This window comes from Eriocheir sinensis, chromosome 45, assembly GCF_024679095.1.
Source record: "Eriocheir sinensis breed Jianghai 21 chromosome 45, ASM2467909v1, whole genome shotgun sequence".
NCBI classification, from domain to species: Eukaryota; Metazoa; Arthropoda; class Malacostraca; order Decapoda; family Varunidae; genus Eriocheir; species Eriocheir sinensis.
This window is the reverse complement of record NC_066553.1, coordinates 1,734,597-1,753,763: the sequence shown is the minus strand read 5'-3', so window position 1 is coordinate 1,753,763 and position 19,167 is coordinate 1,734,597. Positions and strand designations below refer to the sequence as shown.

Here is a 19,167-nt window from a genome sequence, read left to right as displayed (position 1 = left end):
AGAGCTTGATTTTACACATGAGAAAATATACATTCCACTTCCATATGTCGGATAAATATTGCACTATTGCACCTCAGCTTGTGTTGACTTGCAAATTGGTATTCTTATCAAGCATGCGAGGAAAATCTTGTGGTTGTTTTGAATAAGTTTTCATGTTATAAAACTTGTGAAATATCAGTGTTACAAAGGATCAATGACAGCAAAATATGCTCATGTAAGGAAAATTGGAATCTCACATAATCATTCATTGGGAGCAAAACAGTATTGGATACCATGATAACCTTGCAATTTTGACGCTGCACAACTACCCTGAAGCAGTTTCTACGTTCCATCTTGTGGAAATTTCTAGCGTTTAACCTTGTAACCCCTTGCACAACAGGATGCATTGTTTAAATCCTAAGTTACCAGGAGAATATATCATGATATACTCTGGATATCTTGTCTGGGCGGAGTGGAAAAATTTGGGCGGCTTTTCCGATAACCTATGCCCCTGTACACCCAGCAGTGAATGGGTACCAGGTATTAATCGGGGGTTGTGTCCCGTCTCCTGGGATCTGTTCCCTTCATTTATAATTCCTTCCCCTTCTGTCTCTCTCCGGCATATGACCACAGATGTTGCGTCGACTAAACAAAACTTTCCAACTTTTCTGGATATCTGGAGTTTCTTGGAGAAGATTTCAGGACAAACCAGTTTTGATAAAAGAAAACATACCAGCAGTTTGAATTTGACATGTGCAGGAGCCTGGGATAGACCTGCATGGCTTGACGGTATTTTAATGTGGGATGAAAGGGTTAAAACAACTGAAATGAGCCTTTCGTGCTTTTGAGTGTGTGTGTGTGTGTGTGTTAAAAGGGATGTAAAATAGTGCCAAACAGTCTACAATCACATACCGGGTTTGTGGCCTGGTGTTCTCTCACAATCTGAAACTGAAAGGAAGGAAAGTACTGCCTAGACTGCCTGTAGAATACCATGTTGAGAGTATTTGATAAAGCTTAGATTAATGGCTTGCCCCTTATACTACCCCCCAGTAAGTGAGGCCTCCCTTACAGGTGAGGCTGGACAATGCTGGTAGTAGGCCAGAGCCAGGCGTGTCCACTGGGCCGGGGGGGTCCGCTGCGCCGGGTAACAAACTGCACCACTGTGTCTATTGTGGCTATTCCACGCACAAGAAATTCAACCTTGACAATCACTTACGCATTCACACCGGAGAAAAGCCGTTTGGATGCACCCACTGCCAGTACCGAGCAGCCACCAAGGAGACGCTGAAGAGACACACGCTCGTCCACACGGGGGAGAAACCGTACGCCTGTAAACACTGTGCCTACCGCTGCACTCAGTCTGGCTCCCTCAGGAACCATGTGCTGACCCACCACTCGGGTCAGGCCTCCCTTCCGGGGCCCAAGAGATGATTTTGTGAGTAGCCGCACAAGGAAATGGAAGGATTATTAGTGTCAGTCTCTGAAATTACTGTTATGCTCACCCAAGCCAGTGTCCACAACAGACCTAAAACTATAAGTAAATGGAGAAATTGTAATAGTGAACACCCACACAGTGAGCCACATTAGTTTCATGATGCAGAGCCGTGATTTGCAGTATTCTGGTATTTTTATAAAGCGTGCTTAGAGGCTGGTGAGTATAGACGTAGAAAACAGATATTTTCTGGTCACCTGTCCTGTCGTGGTGACTAATGTTAAGTGTGTCTGGAAGGCCACTCGCTTGCCCCATCTGGAGTTGATGGGGACACAGAGCTCTCAGCACTAGCAGGGCTGTGAGACTTCAGTTTCCTACCTCGGGAACTATACTCATATTTCATAACAATATGAAATGCTAATAAAAAGTCACAGATTACAAAGTAAGGCCTCATTCCTTCCTTGCCAATGTTTGTGACATGAAGACAGAAGCTTTCCTTGAAACTAGAGAATCTGTAACAGCAGGTGAAGCATTTGTCATCACATTTCATTCACCCTCCATGTCTGCTCTCCCTGCGCCCTCTCCACCCAAGGCAATGCTGCTCATTCCTCCGAGACTGATTTGATTGTCTGGGGTTTCTTATGCCCCACTCAGTCCTGATGGTTTTACAGTATGATCTGAATACCTTTAGTAAAATCATTATAGTCGTTTCAAGTCATTTGAGTAATGTCAGAGATAGAGAGGCATCTCACAAAAGGTACCAGAGCCTTCGCAATCCTGTTTACCATGACCTTTACATTTCTGCCCGGAATCGTGCCAGATCTATTCTTTGACTTACCAAAAGCTCTTTCATCCATAGTAAATGTCAAAACCTTGCTTTCTCTAATTCTTCCAGAGACTTCTGGCACATGGCCAAAAATATCTCCTCCAATTTCTAAGGTTCTTCATCTCATCAGCTCCCCTCCTCTTACTGACATCCTTCAACCTCTTAAATTCTGCCGCCATGTTGCTTCTCTTTCTATCTTCTGTCAATATTTTCATGCTGACTGCTCTTCCAAACTTTCTAACTGCATGCCTTCCCCCCTCCCTCGGCCCCACTGCACACGACTTTCTACTCATGCTCATCCCTATACTGTCCAAACCCCTTATGCAAGAGTTAACCAGTATCTCCATTCTTTCATCCTCTTCACTGGTAAACTCTGGAACAGCCTTCCTTCGTCTGTATTTCCTCCTGCCTATGACTTGACCTCTTTCAAGAAGAGTGTATCAAGACACCTCTCCACCCGAAATTGACCTCTCTTTTGCTACATGAGAGCAACAGTTAGCGGGCTTTTTTAACATCTTCTTTTTGTTGCCCGTGAATTGCTCTCTGTGCTGTAAAAAAAATATGTTTATACTTTTTTTTTTCACTTTGCTTATTTTGAAATTGAGTTTGATGTATGAAATAATCTTAATTTAATAAAATTAGTTCTACAATTTTTTTTTCTAACATTGTATAGTCCATTACAGTTCTCCAAATGATTATAGGGAAGTAAAGAGAAACCCTGGAATGTTTGTGGCTTTGAGCTGTTGCTCTTCAGTTTTTCTTTTCCCACTTTCCCTGTACTTTACACCAGTGAGTAAGCCAGCAAGCACATCTTGATGCATTCTATGGCATTCATATGACGCTCATTCATGGCCGCCACTTAGCGGGACGGGCAGCGTGTGGTGCAGTATTGGTAAGAGTGGCAGTGGAGGGTTTTACAAAAGGGCTAGAACTCATATTTATATTTTGTACAATTTTCCCTGGAAAATTGCACCATGTGGCAGAGGAAAAGTGAAGGAATTTGAGGATTTTCTAAATATCACATTTGAAAAAGGATAGTCAGTTACATTGCATGATTCTCTAACTCTAAGTTGATGGAGCTGTGTTGTCCATCAGTGTGGTGCAGCCTGAAGTGTAAATGTCTGACTCAGTTTGATGTTTACACGCTTTGCTTGTTTGGTTCAGTTCAGTTCAAGACAACAGCTACCAATATGCACCTATACCTGTATAGACTTTGAATGTTAAAGGGGAATCATTTTGGTGGCAAAGCTACTTTTTTATAGTTTGTTTATAGAACAGATATGCTGCATTTGAATACTGCAAGAAGTCATTTTGGTAATAAGCTACATACAACTGGTATGGTTTGTTTATGGAACACTTCTGAGCCTGAGTAACATGAGTATGCAGCCGCTAGTGAAGGCATCTCATGGAATGATGTCGTGGTTCTTGATAGACTCACTAGCAGAGACTTGCTACACACTCACTAGGGAAGACTCAAGACATACCTACAAATAGATCGGTTAAGAGTTGACCCCCAGTAGTAAGACAAGTATCCCGGCAGGTGGGGCTGGACAGAGGTGGCTGCGAGGCTCCTGAAGATGTTGGCTCGATGTTGGTCAAGGATTTAACCATTTCCAGGAAAACTCTCCATTGCACGTACTGCTTCTACACCACTAACATGAAGGCCAATTTGAGCCGACACATTCGGACCCACACGGGAGAGAAACCGTACTCCTGCACTTACTGCCCCTACCGCACCTCCACCAAGCCCAACCTCAAGACACACATGCGGACCCACACGGGGGAGAAGCCCTATGCCTGTGCTTTCTGCCCCTACCGCGCCGCGCAGAGGGTGACGCTAAAGCACCACGTCCTCGCCAGCCACGAAAGAAGTCCAAAGTGAAGTTGAAAAATGTGAACTTTATCCTTGGTCTTATCAGTAGTTCCTTTTACTTAAGTTTTATTACAATTAAAAACTTGAATTTTCTGTAATGGCATTCTGTATCAGTACTTAAAAAAAATAGCTCTTTGTAGAGGGAGGTTTCTTAAAACTGGAAGTAAATATTGATGCATATTTTTATTCAGTAATGTGCTGTACCCTGAGGCTGGGTCATGAGTCCCCATAATATCATGATGCCTTAGGTTGTAAATTTTCTTGTGGTCCTTTGTAACAGTGATGTGGCTGAGTCTGTCATAGATGCTTGAAGTATATATTGTGTACTCAAGTGGTTTTGGTTACTGAGAAATAGTGAAAAACTGGTCTTCCCACAACAAGCTTTATCAGTGACAGCAGTGGCCAAAATACCTACCGGCTACACAGTACAGTCCATCATTCTGTCTGGTGGTTTCTAGTTCCCAGTTCTGGACCATGTGCCCTCGGCCACTTGGTGACACGGGCGACATCAGCCTTGACTGATGAAGACTATTTGATGACATGTAATTTCATATTCTTTTATGGCATCAGAACTTGGCGGTCTTGGGATGTACTGTGAATGGTAGGAAGAAGCTTTTTATCCAGTAGATCTTAATTGTACAGGAGGGTTGTCTATAATATTTAAGGCTTGTAAATGAGTGACAAAGGGAATGTCTGCTTCCAGTACAAGGTCACCTGTAAGCTTAAATGTCAGGATAAGCTGCAGAGATGCTGTAGAAATGCTAGAGGGGCCACCATTTTTCTGTGTCAGCTGATCCACAAGGCTATACAAGCACACCGTTCATGTGGACCGGAGTGTTCGTCGTGGCTGTGGCATGTCTACGGAATGCAGGGCAGGGCTCTTCATCCTGTCACCCAGTGGACAACCCTAGTGTGTTCAGGGCATGATGTTTGGTATTGCATAAGTGTGACTACCCACGCAGCATCATTGGTCAGAGTCCCTCGCCTGCTCACCTCAGCCATCTTGTTTTTTCAAATTGGAACACATTTATGGCTGATGATAAATTAACTGCATAGAAACACCATAAAAGTAGGCGTGAATGCATTTTTTTCCATTAAAGATAGCGTTCAATATACCTAAAAAATGTGGTAATTAATTCGCCTTCCTTCTAAAGATGTTCAGATCATTGCTGTCAGGCAGTTTTTCACTTACCATTTCCTTCCTCAGTTGTCTTCTTCCCATTCCCTTTGAATTGCAGTTTCTCGCATCCATACTTCCACAAAATGGCCAGAACCATTGAACATTCCTCTCACAACCGTTGCATCCAGTACATCCAGCTTCAGCGTATTCTCCGCAGCTATACACGAGAGTTCAAATCTGTGATATCTTTTACTTCCATTATACATATCAGTTGAAGCATTGCAAAGTTTTGACAAGCCAAGAAATACTATGTCTTAATTCGCTCTAACTGAAGATGTGAGTTAGACTTGTAATACGTATTAATAAAGTATTACATTGTTGGGTGGACTTACTACAGAATGTGTTGTGTATTGGATGTTCCGTGGAGGTGTTCCGCTCCTGATTGTTTGATGGGCAGAGGAACAAACAACAGCTGGCCACAGAAGGAGCCTCCCCTCCCTCAGTCTAACATGGAAACAATCACCTATTTTCGTTAGCAAGTGTCTAGTCAGTATGTCTTCTTTGTAACCTGATTATTTTACAAGTAATTTAAAGTACAATCCCTTTGAGTCAGAATTATGGATGTTGGTACAGTGAATATAGTATTTTATTTTTTTATTTCTTTGGTTAAAATAAAATAAAAACTGCTGTAAAGCATAACAAACCATAACAAAAGTCAGCAGAGGTAGTCGGCAGCAGAGCATCTATTTTGGACCCCACTGCCCCTTCCAGACGCATTAACTATTGGCCTTCTACCATAAAAGGCACATCATTCATTCCGTGGATTGTGTACAAATATCCCGTAAGACTGGCTTGGACCGTGTCACTCACAGTTGAAAGGAACTCGTGAGAGGTAGTTATCAAACACGCCGAGGGAAATATACAAAAGGAGAGACAGTAAAGTTGTGAGAAACTTGTTAGTGAGAGAAGCTGCCGTGGTTACCGTTGCAGGAATAGAGAACCACCATATTGTTAAGTAAGCTAAAACCTCATTCTTATGCATAATTATGGAGCTATGAATAAAAGTGAATTAAATAAATGTTTTGTATATATAATCACCTCTCACAGGCCACACAAAATATGATGGCTCCACTTTGGGTCCACAGTCATCTTGCTACATCCACTTTTTATTAGTAGTACTCCTCTTCATATCAGTCCGGTCTACCCCACCGAAGAAAGTCTCGAGTCCAGTTTAATCGGCCTTGTGTAGTTTTTCCTTTTTTCCTTATAAGCCTCTTCTCAATATTCACATCCTTCCAAAGTTTTTATCTCCAATAGTTCATGGTCGCTCCTTCTTCCTTTTTTCCTTATAAGCCTCTTCTCAATATTCACATCCTTCCAAAGTTTTCATCTCAAGTAGTTCATGGTCGCTCTTTCTTCCTTTTTTCCTTATAAGTCTCTTCTCGATATTCACATCCTTCCAAAGTTTTCATTTCCAATAGTTCATGGTCGCTCTTTCTTCCTCTTTTCCTTATAAGCCTCTTCTCAATATTCACATCCTTCCAAAGTTTTTATCTCCAATGGTTCATGGTCGCTCTTTCTTCCTTTTTTCCTTATTAGTCTCTTCTCAATATTCACATCCTTCCAAAGTTTTCATCTCCAATGGTTCATGGTCGCTCTTTCTTCCTTTTTTCCTTTTAAGCTTCTTCTCAATATTCACATCCTTCCAAAGTTTTCATCTCCAATAGTTCATGGTCGCTCTTTCTTCCTTTTTTCTTTTTAAGCCTCTTCTCAATATTCACATCCTTCCAAAATTTTCATCTCAAGTAGTTCATGGTTGCTCTTTCTTCCTTTTTTCCTTATAAGCCTCTTCTCGATATTCACATCCTTCCAAAGTGTTCATCTCCAGTGGTTCATGGTCGCTCTTTCTTCCTTTTTTCCTTTTAAGCCTCTTCTCAATATTCACATCCTTCCAAAGTTTTCATCTCCAATGGTTCATGGTCGCTCTTTCTTCCTTTTTTCCTTATAAGCCTCTTCTCAATATTCACATCCTTCCAAAGTTTTCATCTCCAATAGTTCATGGTAGCTCTTTCTTCCTTTTTTCCTTATTAGTCTCTTCTCAATATTCACATCCTTCCAAAATTTTCATCTCCAATGGTTCACGGTCACTCTTTCTTCCTTTGTTCCTTATAAGCCTCTTCTCGATATTCACATCCTTCCAAAGTTTTCATTTCCAATAGTTCATGGTCGCTCTTTCTTCCTTTTTTCCTTACAAGCCTCTTCTCAATATTCACATCCTTCCAAAGTTTTCATCTCCAATAGTTCATGGTCGCTCTTTCTTCCTTTTTTCCTTTTAAGCCTCTTCTCAATATTCACATCCTTCCAAAGTTTTCATCTCCATGGTCGCTCTCTCCTAAGGGACACTCATGACTGACTCCTTCATCCAACACGTTTTTTGTGAATATTAAGTCAAGTCTTGATGGTTTGTCATCCCCTCTCAGCCTTGTTTCTCCTTTAACCCACTGCGTCATAAGGTTATCTGTTACCAGCTTCTATAGTTTACTTCTCCAGGTATTTTCTCCACCCTTCGTTGCATAATCTTCCCATTTCATTTCTTTGTCATCCCCTTTCAACCTTGTTTCTTGTTTGTTGTGTGTGTGTGTGTGTGTGTGTGTGTGTGTTCACTTGGATGAGTTCCACTAAGTGTGTGTGCAGAAGAAAGCAAAACAGCAATACCAGTGCCTGATGCAGAAACAAAACCTTGCTACATCTACACATGCCAGTCTGCAGTCTGCTCCTAATGTAGTTTTTGTAGTTATGGTCATCACTAGTAATGTTATCCATCTCTGGCACAAGATAACAGTATTGGAAGCACCCACATGGCTGTTTTGGGTATTATATGCATCTTTTTGTTTCACCATGGTAGTTAGTTTATGAAGTGTATGTTCTCAGCCATTATTCAACACTTCCAATGTCTGTCTTATGTCTCTCCTCCCCCCACACTTACGCATGAAGAATAGATCAACACATACAGAAAATGTCATCACACACACACAGTTATTCTATACAACACTTCCAATGTCTTTCCAGTGTCTCCTTTCCCTCCTCACTTATGCATGAAGAATAGATCAACACATACAGAAAATGTCATCACACACACAAAGTTATTCTATACGACACTTCCAATGTCTTTCCTATGTCTCTCCTCCCCCCACACTTACGCATGAAGAATACATCAACACATACAGAAAATGTCATCACACACACACAGTTATTCCATACGACACTTCCAATGTCTTTCTTATGTCTCTCCTCCCCCCACACTTATGCATGAAGAATACATCAACACATACAGAAAATGTTATCACACACACACAGTTATTCTATACGACACTTCCAATGTCTTTCCAGTGTCTCCTCTCCCTCCTCACTTATGCATGAGAGATAGCTCAACGGATACAGAAAATGTCATCTTGCACACAGTTATTCTACACACCACATCATGCATGCTAATTGTTTGTGCACCTAAAATCACGTTACCGAGAGACGGCTTTCCAACAGGGAGGAGCGGAGAACACCTGTCAGATGAGCGAACAGGGTACTGCTTCTGCTACACCGAGACGCCGCCCCCCAGCCTTGAACAAAACGCACGAGTGTCCCCAGTGCCCTTATTACACTGTTTACGTGACTAACTATAAGAACCACCTCCGCACTCACACCGGAGAGAAACCGTACTCTTGCCTCTACTGCGTGTACAAGACCACCACTAAAAAGACCTTGGTTGAGCACATCAGAACGCACACCGGGGAGAAGCCGTACTCCTGCACCCGTTGTGCCTATGGCTCCTCCACAAAGCAAGGCCTCAACCGGCACATGCTGGTCCACGCCGGGGGGAAGCCATATAGCTGCAAGTTGTGTTCCTACCGAGCAAAAGAAAAAGAGGCTTTGATTAGCCACGAGCAAGCCTTTCACCCACAACAGTAGATCGTGGCATTGTGTTAAAGAATAGTTGGCGCCCGGTGATTTTTCTTTGATGCATAACTAAGCTACTGAGAGTATACAAGCTAAAGTGCATGAACAGTCCTTCCTCAAATAGTACGGTTTCCAATAGTTCGGTTTCAGTTTTATACGGATTGTCATAGAAAATCTTTTAGGATTTTTAAATTACCTGCTCGCCGGGAAATCCTAAAAAATCTTCTTAGAAAATCCACATAAAACCAAAACCGAATTATTGGAAACCGTACTATTTGAGGACAGCTGTATAGTGGAAGTTAGATGTTTTCAGAATTTTATTAACTTGTTGTTATGTCAGCGTATTGATACAGTAAATACACTTAACAGAGTTTTACACATATTAGAGATTAGCTTTATTGGATATTGAAACTTCAACTTCTTTTTTTCTTCCCTTAACCTGGTAGCAGCGGGGATCATGTTTCTTAATGGTCCCTCCAAGCGAGAAAAATGGGAAAAAATCACCCCTCACACAAGCCATTTCATAATATATATCAAAGCATTTGTGATCAGTTTATGCATCATCTATTTTGGGGGGTTTATATCATGGCACAAATTTGGCCCGTTGCTGGTACACGGTAAAGCCACAAATTTGGCCCGTCGCTGCTACCGGGTTAAATACACTTAACAGAGTTTCACACGTATTAGAGATTAGCTTTATCGGATATTGAAACTTCAACTTCTTTTTTTCTTCCCATAATCTATCATCTGAAACTATTTTTTTGTAGGAAAAGTAAGTCAGCAACAGAAACAAAGGAATATTCCAAGTGTGTTCCCTGTTCTTTACCGTTCCTCATCAGTTGTTGAACATTGCTGTGTTTCTGATGCATGCTGATGGGAGCGTACAGGCTTGAGGCACTCGCAGATTAACGGCATTGGGCATTGGGCATTTAGGGCCACGTTTGCTTGTATGCTTTGCACATGGAGTGGAAAGTTAGTTGTATAATCTGTATGTATTTGTGTGTGTGTATATGTGTGTGTGTGTGTGTGTGTGTGTGTCTTCATATTCACTTATTCATGTAATCAGTTTTTAGTATTCATGACTAAAGGAAAAACTTAATGGACCTATACACTACATCATTATGACATCACTATGTTAACGTAGGGGAGCCAAGGCAGTGTCCCCCCTCCCCCCCCTTGGCATATGCCCTCATAAGATTGACTGATTAACGATGACAATTTGAACATTTTCTAAGGCACCCTATAAAATGCCATTCACAATTTTTACTCGTTATAGAAAATTCTGAAGCCTTTACTGTGTAGCTTACTTTTGTTAGGTATTATTCCTTGAGTTTGGGGAAGGCAGAATGTTATTTGTAGGATTTTACCTTACAAGTTTATCCTCAATGAAAGTGTTATGGAAAACCAGTTACGTTCCAGGTTCCTTTGCACTGAGGAAGCCTCCATTAACTTGCACTGGTCAGAGTAGACGAGAGTGCCCTTAACGTGTTCTCTGCATGAAGTGTAGGTTAGTTTTGTGTGGGGAAGGGATGATCAGCCTTTAACCTTAGTTCTGTGATGCCAGGTGATAGACATCTGCTGTGTGTTTGTACTTGCTCTGTTCAGTAAGCCAGGTGTCCTCTACAGGTGAGGCTCAACACAGGCTGTCAAGGGACGAGTAGGGACGGAGCCACTAGGGGCGGCATGAGTATGGCTGCCTCGGCTAAGACACACTGCTGCCCCTACTGTGCGTACTCCACCTCCGTCACCACTAACCTTAGGAATCACATGTGCACACACACCAAGGAAAAACCCTTCTCATGCCCCCACTGCCCCTACCGGGCCATTACCAAACAGACCTTGGAGGACCACATTAAGACCCACACGGGGGAGAGGCCCTTCGCCTGCCCTTACTGCCCCTACTCAGCCATATCCAAGAAAAGGCTAAAGAGGCATGCCGTTAAGCACACACAGTTACCGCTTGACTTCTAGAGCAATCACATTTCCTCCTCTTTCTCTCCACCTATGCATGACTTTATCCCTTGTACAAAGAAGTTTTGTATTAATTTTATTCATTTATTTATATTTACAGTTTTATGTAGAGAGTTTTATTTATTTATTCATATTTACAGTTTTATGTAGAAAGAGTAACTTAATGAGAAAGAGAAGGAAAACAAGTGATTGCTGTTCAAATCCCATGAACCTCGTCACCAGCTGTTGAGGAGCTACTACCAGTTCTGCTCTTGATCAGTAAGCTGCCAAACCAAAACAATAGTTTGTGAACACTTGTGCAAGTCACCAACTTCTGCTGTCCATCCCATGTTGATGGGGAGCTTGCAAACATACTAAATCTCTCAGTGACTTTTAAGGTTATAGTAAGCTTGAAAAGTTTTGGTTTAGCATCAAACTCTCTTCCTGGCTGTGAAACGGACTGTAAAAATTATTGATGTGATAATAGACGTTGGAATTTTCTACACGAGATCAGGAGAGCTATATCTTCTAAGTACATGTCATACCCAATTACAATTTACATACTTTGAATTTATATGTGAGAAGCCAAAGGGTGACATCAAACACATTTAAGGAAATGTAAAAAATATTTTAGCATCAGGTAACCTGCAGAGAAGGGAGCATGGTGTGGACAGCTTGAACATTTGTGGAGCATTGTTTGAAGGAGTCTGATAAGAATACTTTAATAGATGAAAATAGGAATTAAGAACACCACTTTGCAAGAATATGGTTGGTAGCACTGACAGACAGGCAGAGGGACTTCTTTTCTGTTGGGCGTGGGCTGGGCGTCGTGTTTTGGGAGCTGGTGGCCCTGACCGGTGCGAGGGCTGTATCACTTTCTGGGTCATAAGATTGGTTTTGTCACTTAGCGTGCTGTGCCAAAGAGGTTGATGTCAGTATAAGAAATGCAGTTTTGTTCACGTTCATATTGTGATTAGGAGTTCATCTTGTCAGTAACAGAAGCCATGTTTGTATAGCAGCACTTTGGGAAGATGAAAGGAACTCTTGAATTTCTCAGAACCTTTTTCCTTAGTCTTTTAAGACAGCCATTCCAAAATTGAACCTGTACCCCAACCCACAATGAGAGCTGTATTTTCAAAACAGTCTGAGGTATTTGTTGATATGTCCCACAGTAATATGTAGTGGAGTGTCAGAGTTGAAATATTCCCCATAAGAAAACAGTAAAAAATTGAAAAGTTGAAAAATATTGCTATAATTACTTACAAAAACATATGAAATATTATATGTTAAAACACCAGATATATACTGTCAAATGGATAGGCAAAGGTAAAGCAGCACCCTTAAAGTAAGCACCTGCCCAGCACACCACGTCTGTCAGCTAAGGTGTCCGGTCTGCCATCTAGATGTAACGCCTTTCCAGGCCTTCCTTTGTCCATGTGGCTGCTGGTGGCTGTGTGAGGCTGCTGGTCACTGATAATGCTCTCCGAAGGCCAGAGGCTAAGCAACCACACATTTGCTCCAGTAATACCACACACTGAGTTACTGAACAGCTGCCAACCCTGTCTTCCAACACATGTCAGATTTATTGGGTGCATTTTAATCTTCAGTTTTATAGAGGGGGTGGTCACTTGGTCTTTATAGCACCAGTTTTATAGAGGGGGTGGTCACTTGGACTTTATAGCACCAGTGTTTTATAGAGGGGGTGGTCACTTGTCCTTTATAGCACCAGTGTTTTATAGAGGGGGTGGTCACTTGGTCTTTATATCACCAGTTTTATAGAGGGGGTGGTCACTTGGTCTTTATATCACCAGTTTTATAGAGGGGGTGGTCACTTGGTCTTTATATCACCAGTTTTATAGAGGGGGTGGTCACTAGGTCTTTATATCACCAGTTTTATAGAGGGGGTGGTCACTTGGACTTTATATCACCAGTTTTATAGAGGGGGTGGTCACTTGGTCTTTATATCACCAGTTTTATAGAGGGGGTGGTCACTTGGTCTTTATATCACCAGTTTTATCTAGGCGGTGGTCACTTGGTCTTTATATCACCAGTTTTATAGAGGGGGTGGTCACTTGGTCTTTATATCACCAGTTTTATAGAGGGGGTGGTCACCTGGTCTTTATATCACCAGTTTTATAGAGGGGGTGGTCACTTGGTCTTTATATCACCAGTTTTATAGAGGGGGTGGTCACTTGTCCTTTATAGCACCAGTTTTATAGAGGGGGTGGTCACTTGTCCTTTATATCACCAGTTTTATAGAGGGGGTGGTCACTTGGTCTTTATATCACCAGTTTTATAGAGGGGGTGGTCACTTGTCCTTTATATCACCAGTTTTATAGAGGGGGTGGTCACTTGGTCTTTATAGCACCAGTTTTATAGAGGGGTGGTCACTTGTCTTTATATCACCAGTTTTATAGAGGGGGTGGTCACTTGGTCTTTATATCACCAGTTTTATAGAGGGGGTGGTCACTTGGTCTTTATATCACCAGTTTTATAGAGGGGGTGGTCACTTGGTCTTTATATCACCAGTTTTATAGAGGGGGTGGTCACTTGGTCTTTATATCACCAGTTTTATAGAGGGGGTGGTCACTTGGTCTTTATATCACCAGTTTTATAGAGGGGGTGGTCACTTGGTCTTTATATCACCAGTTTTATAGAGGGGGTGGTCACTTGGTCTTTATAGCACCAGTTTTATAGAGGGGGTGGTCACTTGTCCTTTATATCACCAGTTTTATAGAGGGGGTGGTCACTAGGCCTATATAGTACTGTGTATACACTTACTGTCATCAACAACTGTAAATCAAGTTGTTTTATGGAATATGAAATTGAGTTAAGCTCCCTACCAGAACATACGACTCATGTGAACCATCTCTGAAAAAAAGGAAAATTAAAAGTGTTCAAGGAGGATCAGATGAAGCTGTACCTTGAAGAGGAAGAGAAAGTGTGATTCAGCCTTGTGAGTGATCTTTGAAAGCACTGTGGCTTCAAGGAGTGAAAAGAGCAGCGTTTAGAGAAGACAAACTTTATGAGAGGATGGGCATTTTAATAAGATGTTCAGTGATATGAGCAGAGGGCAGCTCACTAATATGATTATGGGTGATTTATACAATAAGGTAGAGGGAAAATAGCCACTCAGGAAATCATGGTAGGAAATCCTGGCATAAATTCACACAAATAAAGAATGTGTGTGTGTGTGTGTGTGTGTGTGTGTGTGTGTGTATTTACCTGACATACATAAAAAAAAAAAAATACTGTGTGTGTGTGTGTGTGTGTGTGTGTGTATTTACCTAGTTGTGACATACGGGAAAAGAGCTACTTGTGTGTGTGTGTGTGTGTGTGTGTGTGTGAGAGAATTTTTCTTTTTTCTTGTGCCCTCCACTATATTTACATTGGTAAGTGTGGCGTGAAACCTTCAAGAGATTGGGAACCACTAATCTGGTGTTTATATTACATATATCTCTTCATTGTTCCAATATGCAGGTTTGTTCACCACATAGTTAGTGTTGAGTGTTTCGGTTACGATGTATTAACTGTATTGTGTAACGGTACCATGAAGGTATATACTGGCGTCCCCCAAAGGTGTGTTTCTTTACTTTTGTATGTTCCTATATAACCTTAATGTACTGTTGGTTATCTTTTGACACAAATCATTTTATGTATTATATTTATTGTTCTTTGATATGTAAATTACACCAAGAAAAGAGCTTTGTTTTATCTCCCTAACGAGTGCGTCTACTATTCCTTGAAAACCTACAGTTACCTTAACTATTTTGGTGCAATATCAGGTTACTACTAACTCCACTCGCCAGGAAAGGAGTGTGTGTGTGTGTGTGTGTGTGTGTGTGTGTGTGTGTGCACTTAAGTGTGCAGTGTGAAGCAATTTCATTGTGTTGTGATTGATGGTGTCTTCCATTTCAAAGAATGATCTCAACTCTGGCTGGGACTTTTTTCCTTTTCCTCTTCATGGTGTGGGAAGTGGTAATATGATGGTGGTGATAATGATGTAACAGCTTTGCTTTGTCTCATTTAAAGTTTCTTGAAGTATAACAGATACATATTCTAATAGGCCAGTGTGCATTTCTTGAGGGGGTGAGGAGCCACAATAATCTAAGGAAGCAAAGCACGGCAGCGCTGGGCTCCCTTTGTCTGGGTGGGAGTACATTGCTTTGTCTACGAAAAAAAATGTTTGACGTTGATTTCTTCATCTTGAAAAAGCTAATGCTAAAAGGAAGTAGAATCAAATATTGCATTGCCTTGGCAAGTAAAATTTCAGCAGTCAATAAACATACGCTTGTTCAGTTCTCAGCGTTTGAAATGCTCTAAAAGGACTAAAATGTGAAACTTTTTTTTTTTCCTTATATATTTTTTATATATTGTCATCGCATGGCATTCTCCTCATATGAAATAATCCAGCTGAGGTGTGCATGTGATGAGATGCTAATGACTCAGTATTTCAATGTTTCTGTGTTGGTCTGGCTAGTGATGATGACATCCTCTGCAGGAAGGGGTGGAGAGTGAGAAGCTGGAGAAGGGAAGGAAGGGCAGACCTCGAGTGCTGGTGGGCCAAACCTCCGCTTCCAAGAAGCACTTGTGTCCCTACTGTCCCTACTCCACCAGTGTCACTACCAATCTCAGGAACCACATGCGCACTCACACCAAAGAGAAGCCCTTTGCTTGCCCCGAGTGCCCGTACCGATCAACCACAAAAGACCACCTCACCAAGCACATGTGCACTCACACAGGAGAGAGGCCGTTCGCCTGCACCCACTGTCCGTACCGAACGGTCCAGAAAGGAACGTTAAAGAATCATATGATAACACACCATTTTGCAAATTTTAATGCATAGGTTGTGACTCAAATACTCTGTGAGCAAATGTATAGAAACAACTTGCAATACCCTCAGCATTTTAAAGATTGTGGTGGTCCTTATTTTAGAAATGATACATCTGAATAGTAATGGTGATTTTACTTAAGAGGAACTGCAGTTAGTGAACGAACAATTAGTCGTATTTTGTTTAGATAAGTGCTTTAATTATTAATCCATCAGGGGCTAATAGGAGAAGGAATATTTCTAGTTACACAGTCATTATTCTTACCTGTAGTTTTAAGCAAAGACGCTGGAGCACTTCCATGAGATGACCATGTTTGTTGTTACTAATAATGGTGGTGGTTGAACACACTGTAAAAGTTGTTTTGAACTCATTTTTAGGAGGTAAAAACTAATATTTGGATTATAGGACATCGAGTTCATGGTTTCTCTTATCTTTGCAGTTTATTTTTCTTTCTCTCTCCTTCAGATCAATCACTCATTACAAGGCTGTTGAGCATAGTTCTTGCATTACCAAACAGTGATTGGGTGAGACGCTTTAGTATATATGTAGCATGGGTCTGGTCGTCCTGTTGATATTGATAGCCATGAGTGAGCTTTTTTTCACTGGCCATGTTGTTATTCATAATTATGCTAAGTTAAGTGCGGCCTTGGTGCTCATCTTCTTATTAACCCTTGGCCCTATGGTGGGTAAGTACCTACTATAACATCGGGCAAGTGAGACATTCAAAGTACCACAGTGTACCTGCTCAAGGCTTCCCCTGGTACCCATTGATCAACCAGCCTGAGAGGGAGGATGAACAGCTGGGTGAGCTGGACTGTCCTTGCCTGGGATCAGACCTGTGCCCCCAGACTCATTGCTGGGCGTGCTGACCATTGCACCTTTATCTTTGTGTCCCATCCTTCTTGTCTCACTAATGGTCTGATACTTGTTTCCATTACATTTTTTTCTCTGCCTATAGCACCTTTCATTTTTGTCACCTCATTCATTAACATCAAGGTCTTCCTCACTTAGGTTTGGTTCATGGACACTCCTCAACACTGTAACTGAGTAAAGCACAAGTTGTTAGGTTGTGGTAACTGTTCCAAGGCTGTAGTGACCCTTTAGTACAAGCAAGGAGGGCAGCACTTGCCTTAACTTGCAGTGCTCTAGCTTGCATTGACATGACAACTCCCACCCCCTGTGTATGGCCTTCAGGAGTGCCAGGCTGGTGGCTAAGGTGCAGCATGGAGGTCAGGCACCGTAACATGTTTTAAGTATCCCGCCGCGTATCTCCAATTTTTTAGGTGCAAACTGTCAAATTGATTTTTCACATCCATATCAAGAGCAGTAATCTGGAACAGAAATTGGTTTTATCAAGACTTGAGAGGCTTGAGCTGGAGATTGGGGGCAGGGACTGGCCACCCTCCCCTCTGGTTTTGGCCTTGCCAGAATCATCACAAGACCTTTTTGACTTGACCACCCTGCCTTTGTTGAATATGGCTTAATTGATGATGATAATTCCTCATGCACTTCTGGTATGACCGGTGAAAATGGGAGCTGAAAATTCCTAGACAGTGTCCAAGGACCTTGAGTCTCTCCATGGGCAGGGTTTAGGAAAACTTGCATCTGCATGTGGAGGCCGACCGTGTAAGAGAAGTGTGGTGCGGGTAGTCTCACAGTGATCTTCAAGGTCTCTGATGTGCACCTATCCATTCCCGAGATCTGAATCCCCAGCTTACTCACTGGGAGATTGGGTTTTAATGATGGTAACAATGGGTATTTTTAGTCGCTTATTTTTATTATAATGCAACTTTTTAATGAACAAAAGAAAACACTTTCTGGTGAGATTCAATTATTGTATGCTTGCATGTTTAATTCTTTAGCATTGTGTATTTATGCTGCTTTATAGTCACTATGTTAACATGAGTGTTCAGTATTGAAGAGTATCACCAGTACATGATGATAGGACCAAAAAGGTGTAATGTATAATGAATGAATGAAGTTACTACCCAGTATATATATACATACATGTTACTGTCCATCATATTTATATTACTAACCCGGTAGCTGCAGGGATCATGTTTCTTATGGGCCCCTCTAAGCGAATTAATGAGAATAAATCATCATTTACGCAAATCATTATTTAACCCTCTCGCGCATGATGACACGTTTCGCGTCATCAAAGGGTAAAAGGTCCTGGCGCACGATGACGCGAAACGCGCCATAAAAGATGAAAAAATTGATTAAAAATTAAGTTTTCAGTGAAAGTGCGTCAAATTTGGGAGCGTCATTTGTTGGGACAAGTTTCTTAATGGTAACATGGCAACCTTTCTAAGGAGCGTAGATGAGGAGCTTTGAGCGATTTTTATTTGTTAGCCTACTCTGACGGGAGAGGAAAAAAATACAGTTGTCTCGGTGTAACTTGGGAACTAATATGTGTATGAGAAATTTGAGGATACCACAAGAATCCTCACTAAATTCCGCTTCGAAACATATTCAGCTAAAAAAGTTGGCCCACAAAATTTCAAGCTAGCGAGTGGGGGAGAGTTGGTACTTCGGATTTATTGTCTACAATACTCTATAGGGAGACTTTAAACAAGTTTGTATTGTTTATATAAATATTTTACTCTATTTTTATTTGTGCATGTTCTAGTACAAGTCTTTATGAAGCCATTGATACCAAATTTATTGGGGTACGATATATCTGTGAGGGTAAAATACGTCCGGGAATGTAGAGTATCGCGGTGGCAAAAAAAGGCCGGTCGGGCCTGAGAAATGTATGATGAGCAGAACAGAAACTTATTGGAAACTTACGGTGCGCGAGAGGGTTAATATATAGACGCATTTGTGATCAGTTTATGCATCCTCTATTTTGGGGGGGTTAGGTCAAGGGAAAAATTTGGCCCGATGCTGGTACAGGGTAAAGCTACAAATTTGGCCCAACGCTGGTACATGGTAAAGCCACAAATTTGGCCCAACGCTGGTACATGGTAAAGCCACAAATTTGGCCCAATGCTGGTACAGGGTAAAGCCACAAATTTGGCCCATTGCTGTTACCAGTTTAAGTGTTTTTATGGATGGTAATTTTTCTTAGTCAAAAGATTTATAATGTTGCTATAAGTGCACCAGTAACATGCATTATAATTCATCATGGTACTATTGACAATACTGAATAGCAATACCTTTAATATGATTGTTGGACTGTTTTCTAATATTGTGTATCGT

General features: G+C 41.5%; 1 protein-coding gene across 12 annotated transcripts in view; it reads left to right on the top strand.

Moving 5' to 3' along the window:
* LOC126980838 (broad-complex core protein isoforms 1/2/3/4/5-like) overlaps positions 1 to 19,167 on the top strand; it is a 49,422-nt gene that overhangs the window by 18,265 nt on the left and 11,990 nt on the right. The window contains exons 6-7 of one of the 12 annotated variants that reach the window (XR_007733621.1): positions 10,808 to 12,762; positions 13,885 to 14,352. The exons of 7 other annotated variants lie outside the window; for them this stretch is intronic. Coding sequence is in view for 4 of the 5 variants with exons in the window: in XM_050831115.1 (XP_050687072.1) it covers positions 8,771 to 9,193 (423 nt within the window). In the remaining variant the exon portion in view is untranslated. Of the gene's footprint in view, positions 1 to 1,050; positions 2,735 to 3,777; positions 5,081 to 8,770; positions 9,292 to 10,807; positions 12,763 to 13,884; positions 14,353 to 15,632; positions 18,534 to 19,167 lie in introns of those variants that run through there. 4 more of the 12 variants (XM_050831120.1, XM_050831115.1, XM_050831121.1 and 1 more) reach the window with 4 other exon arrangements.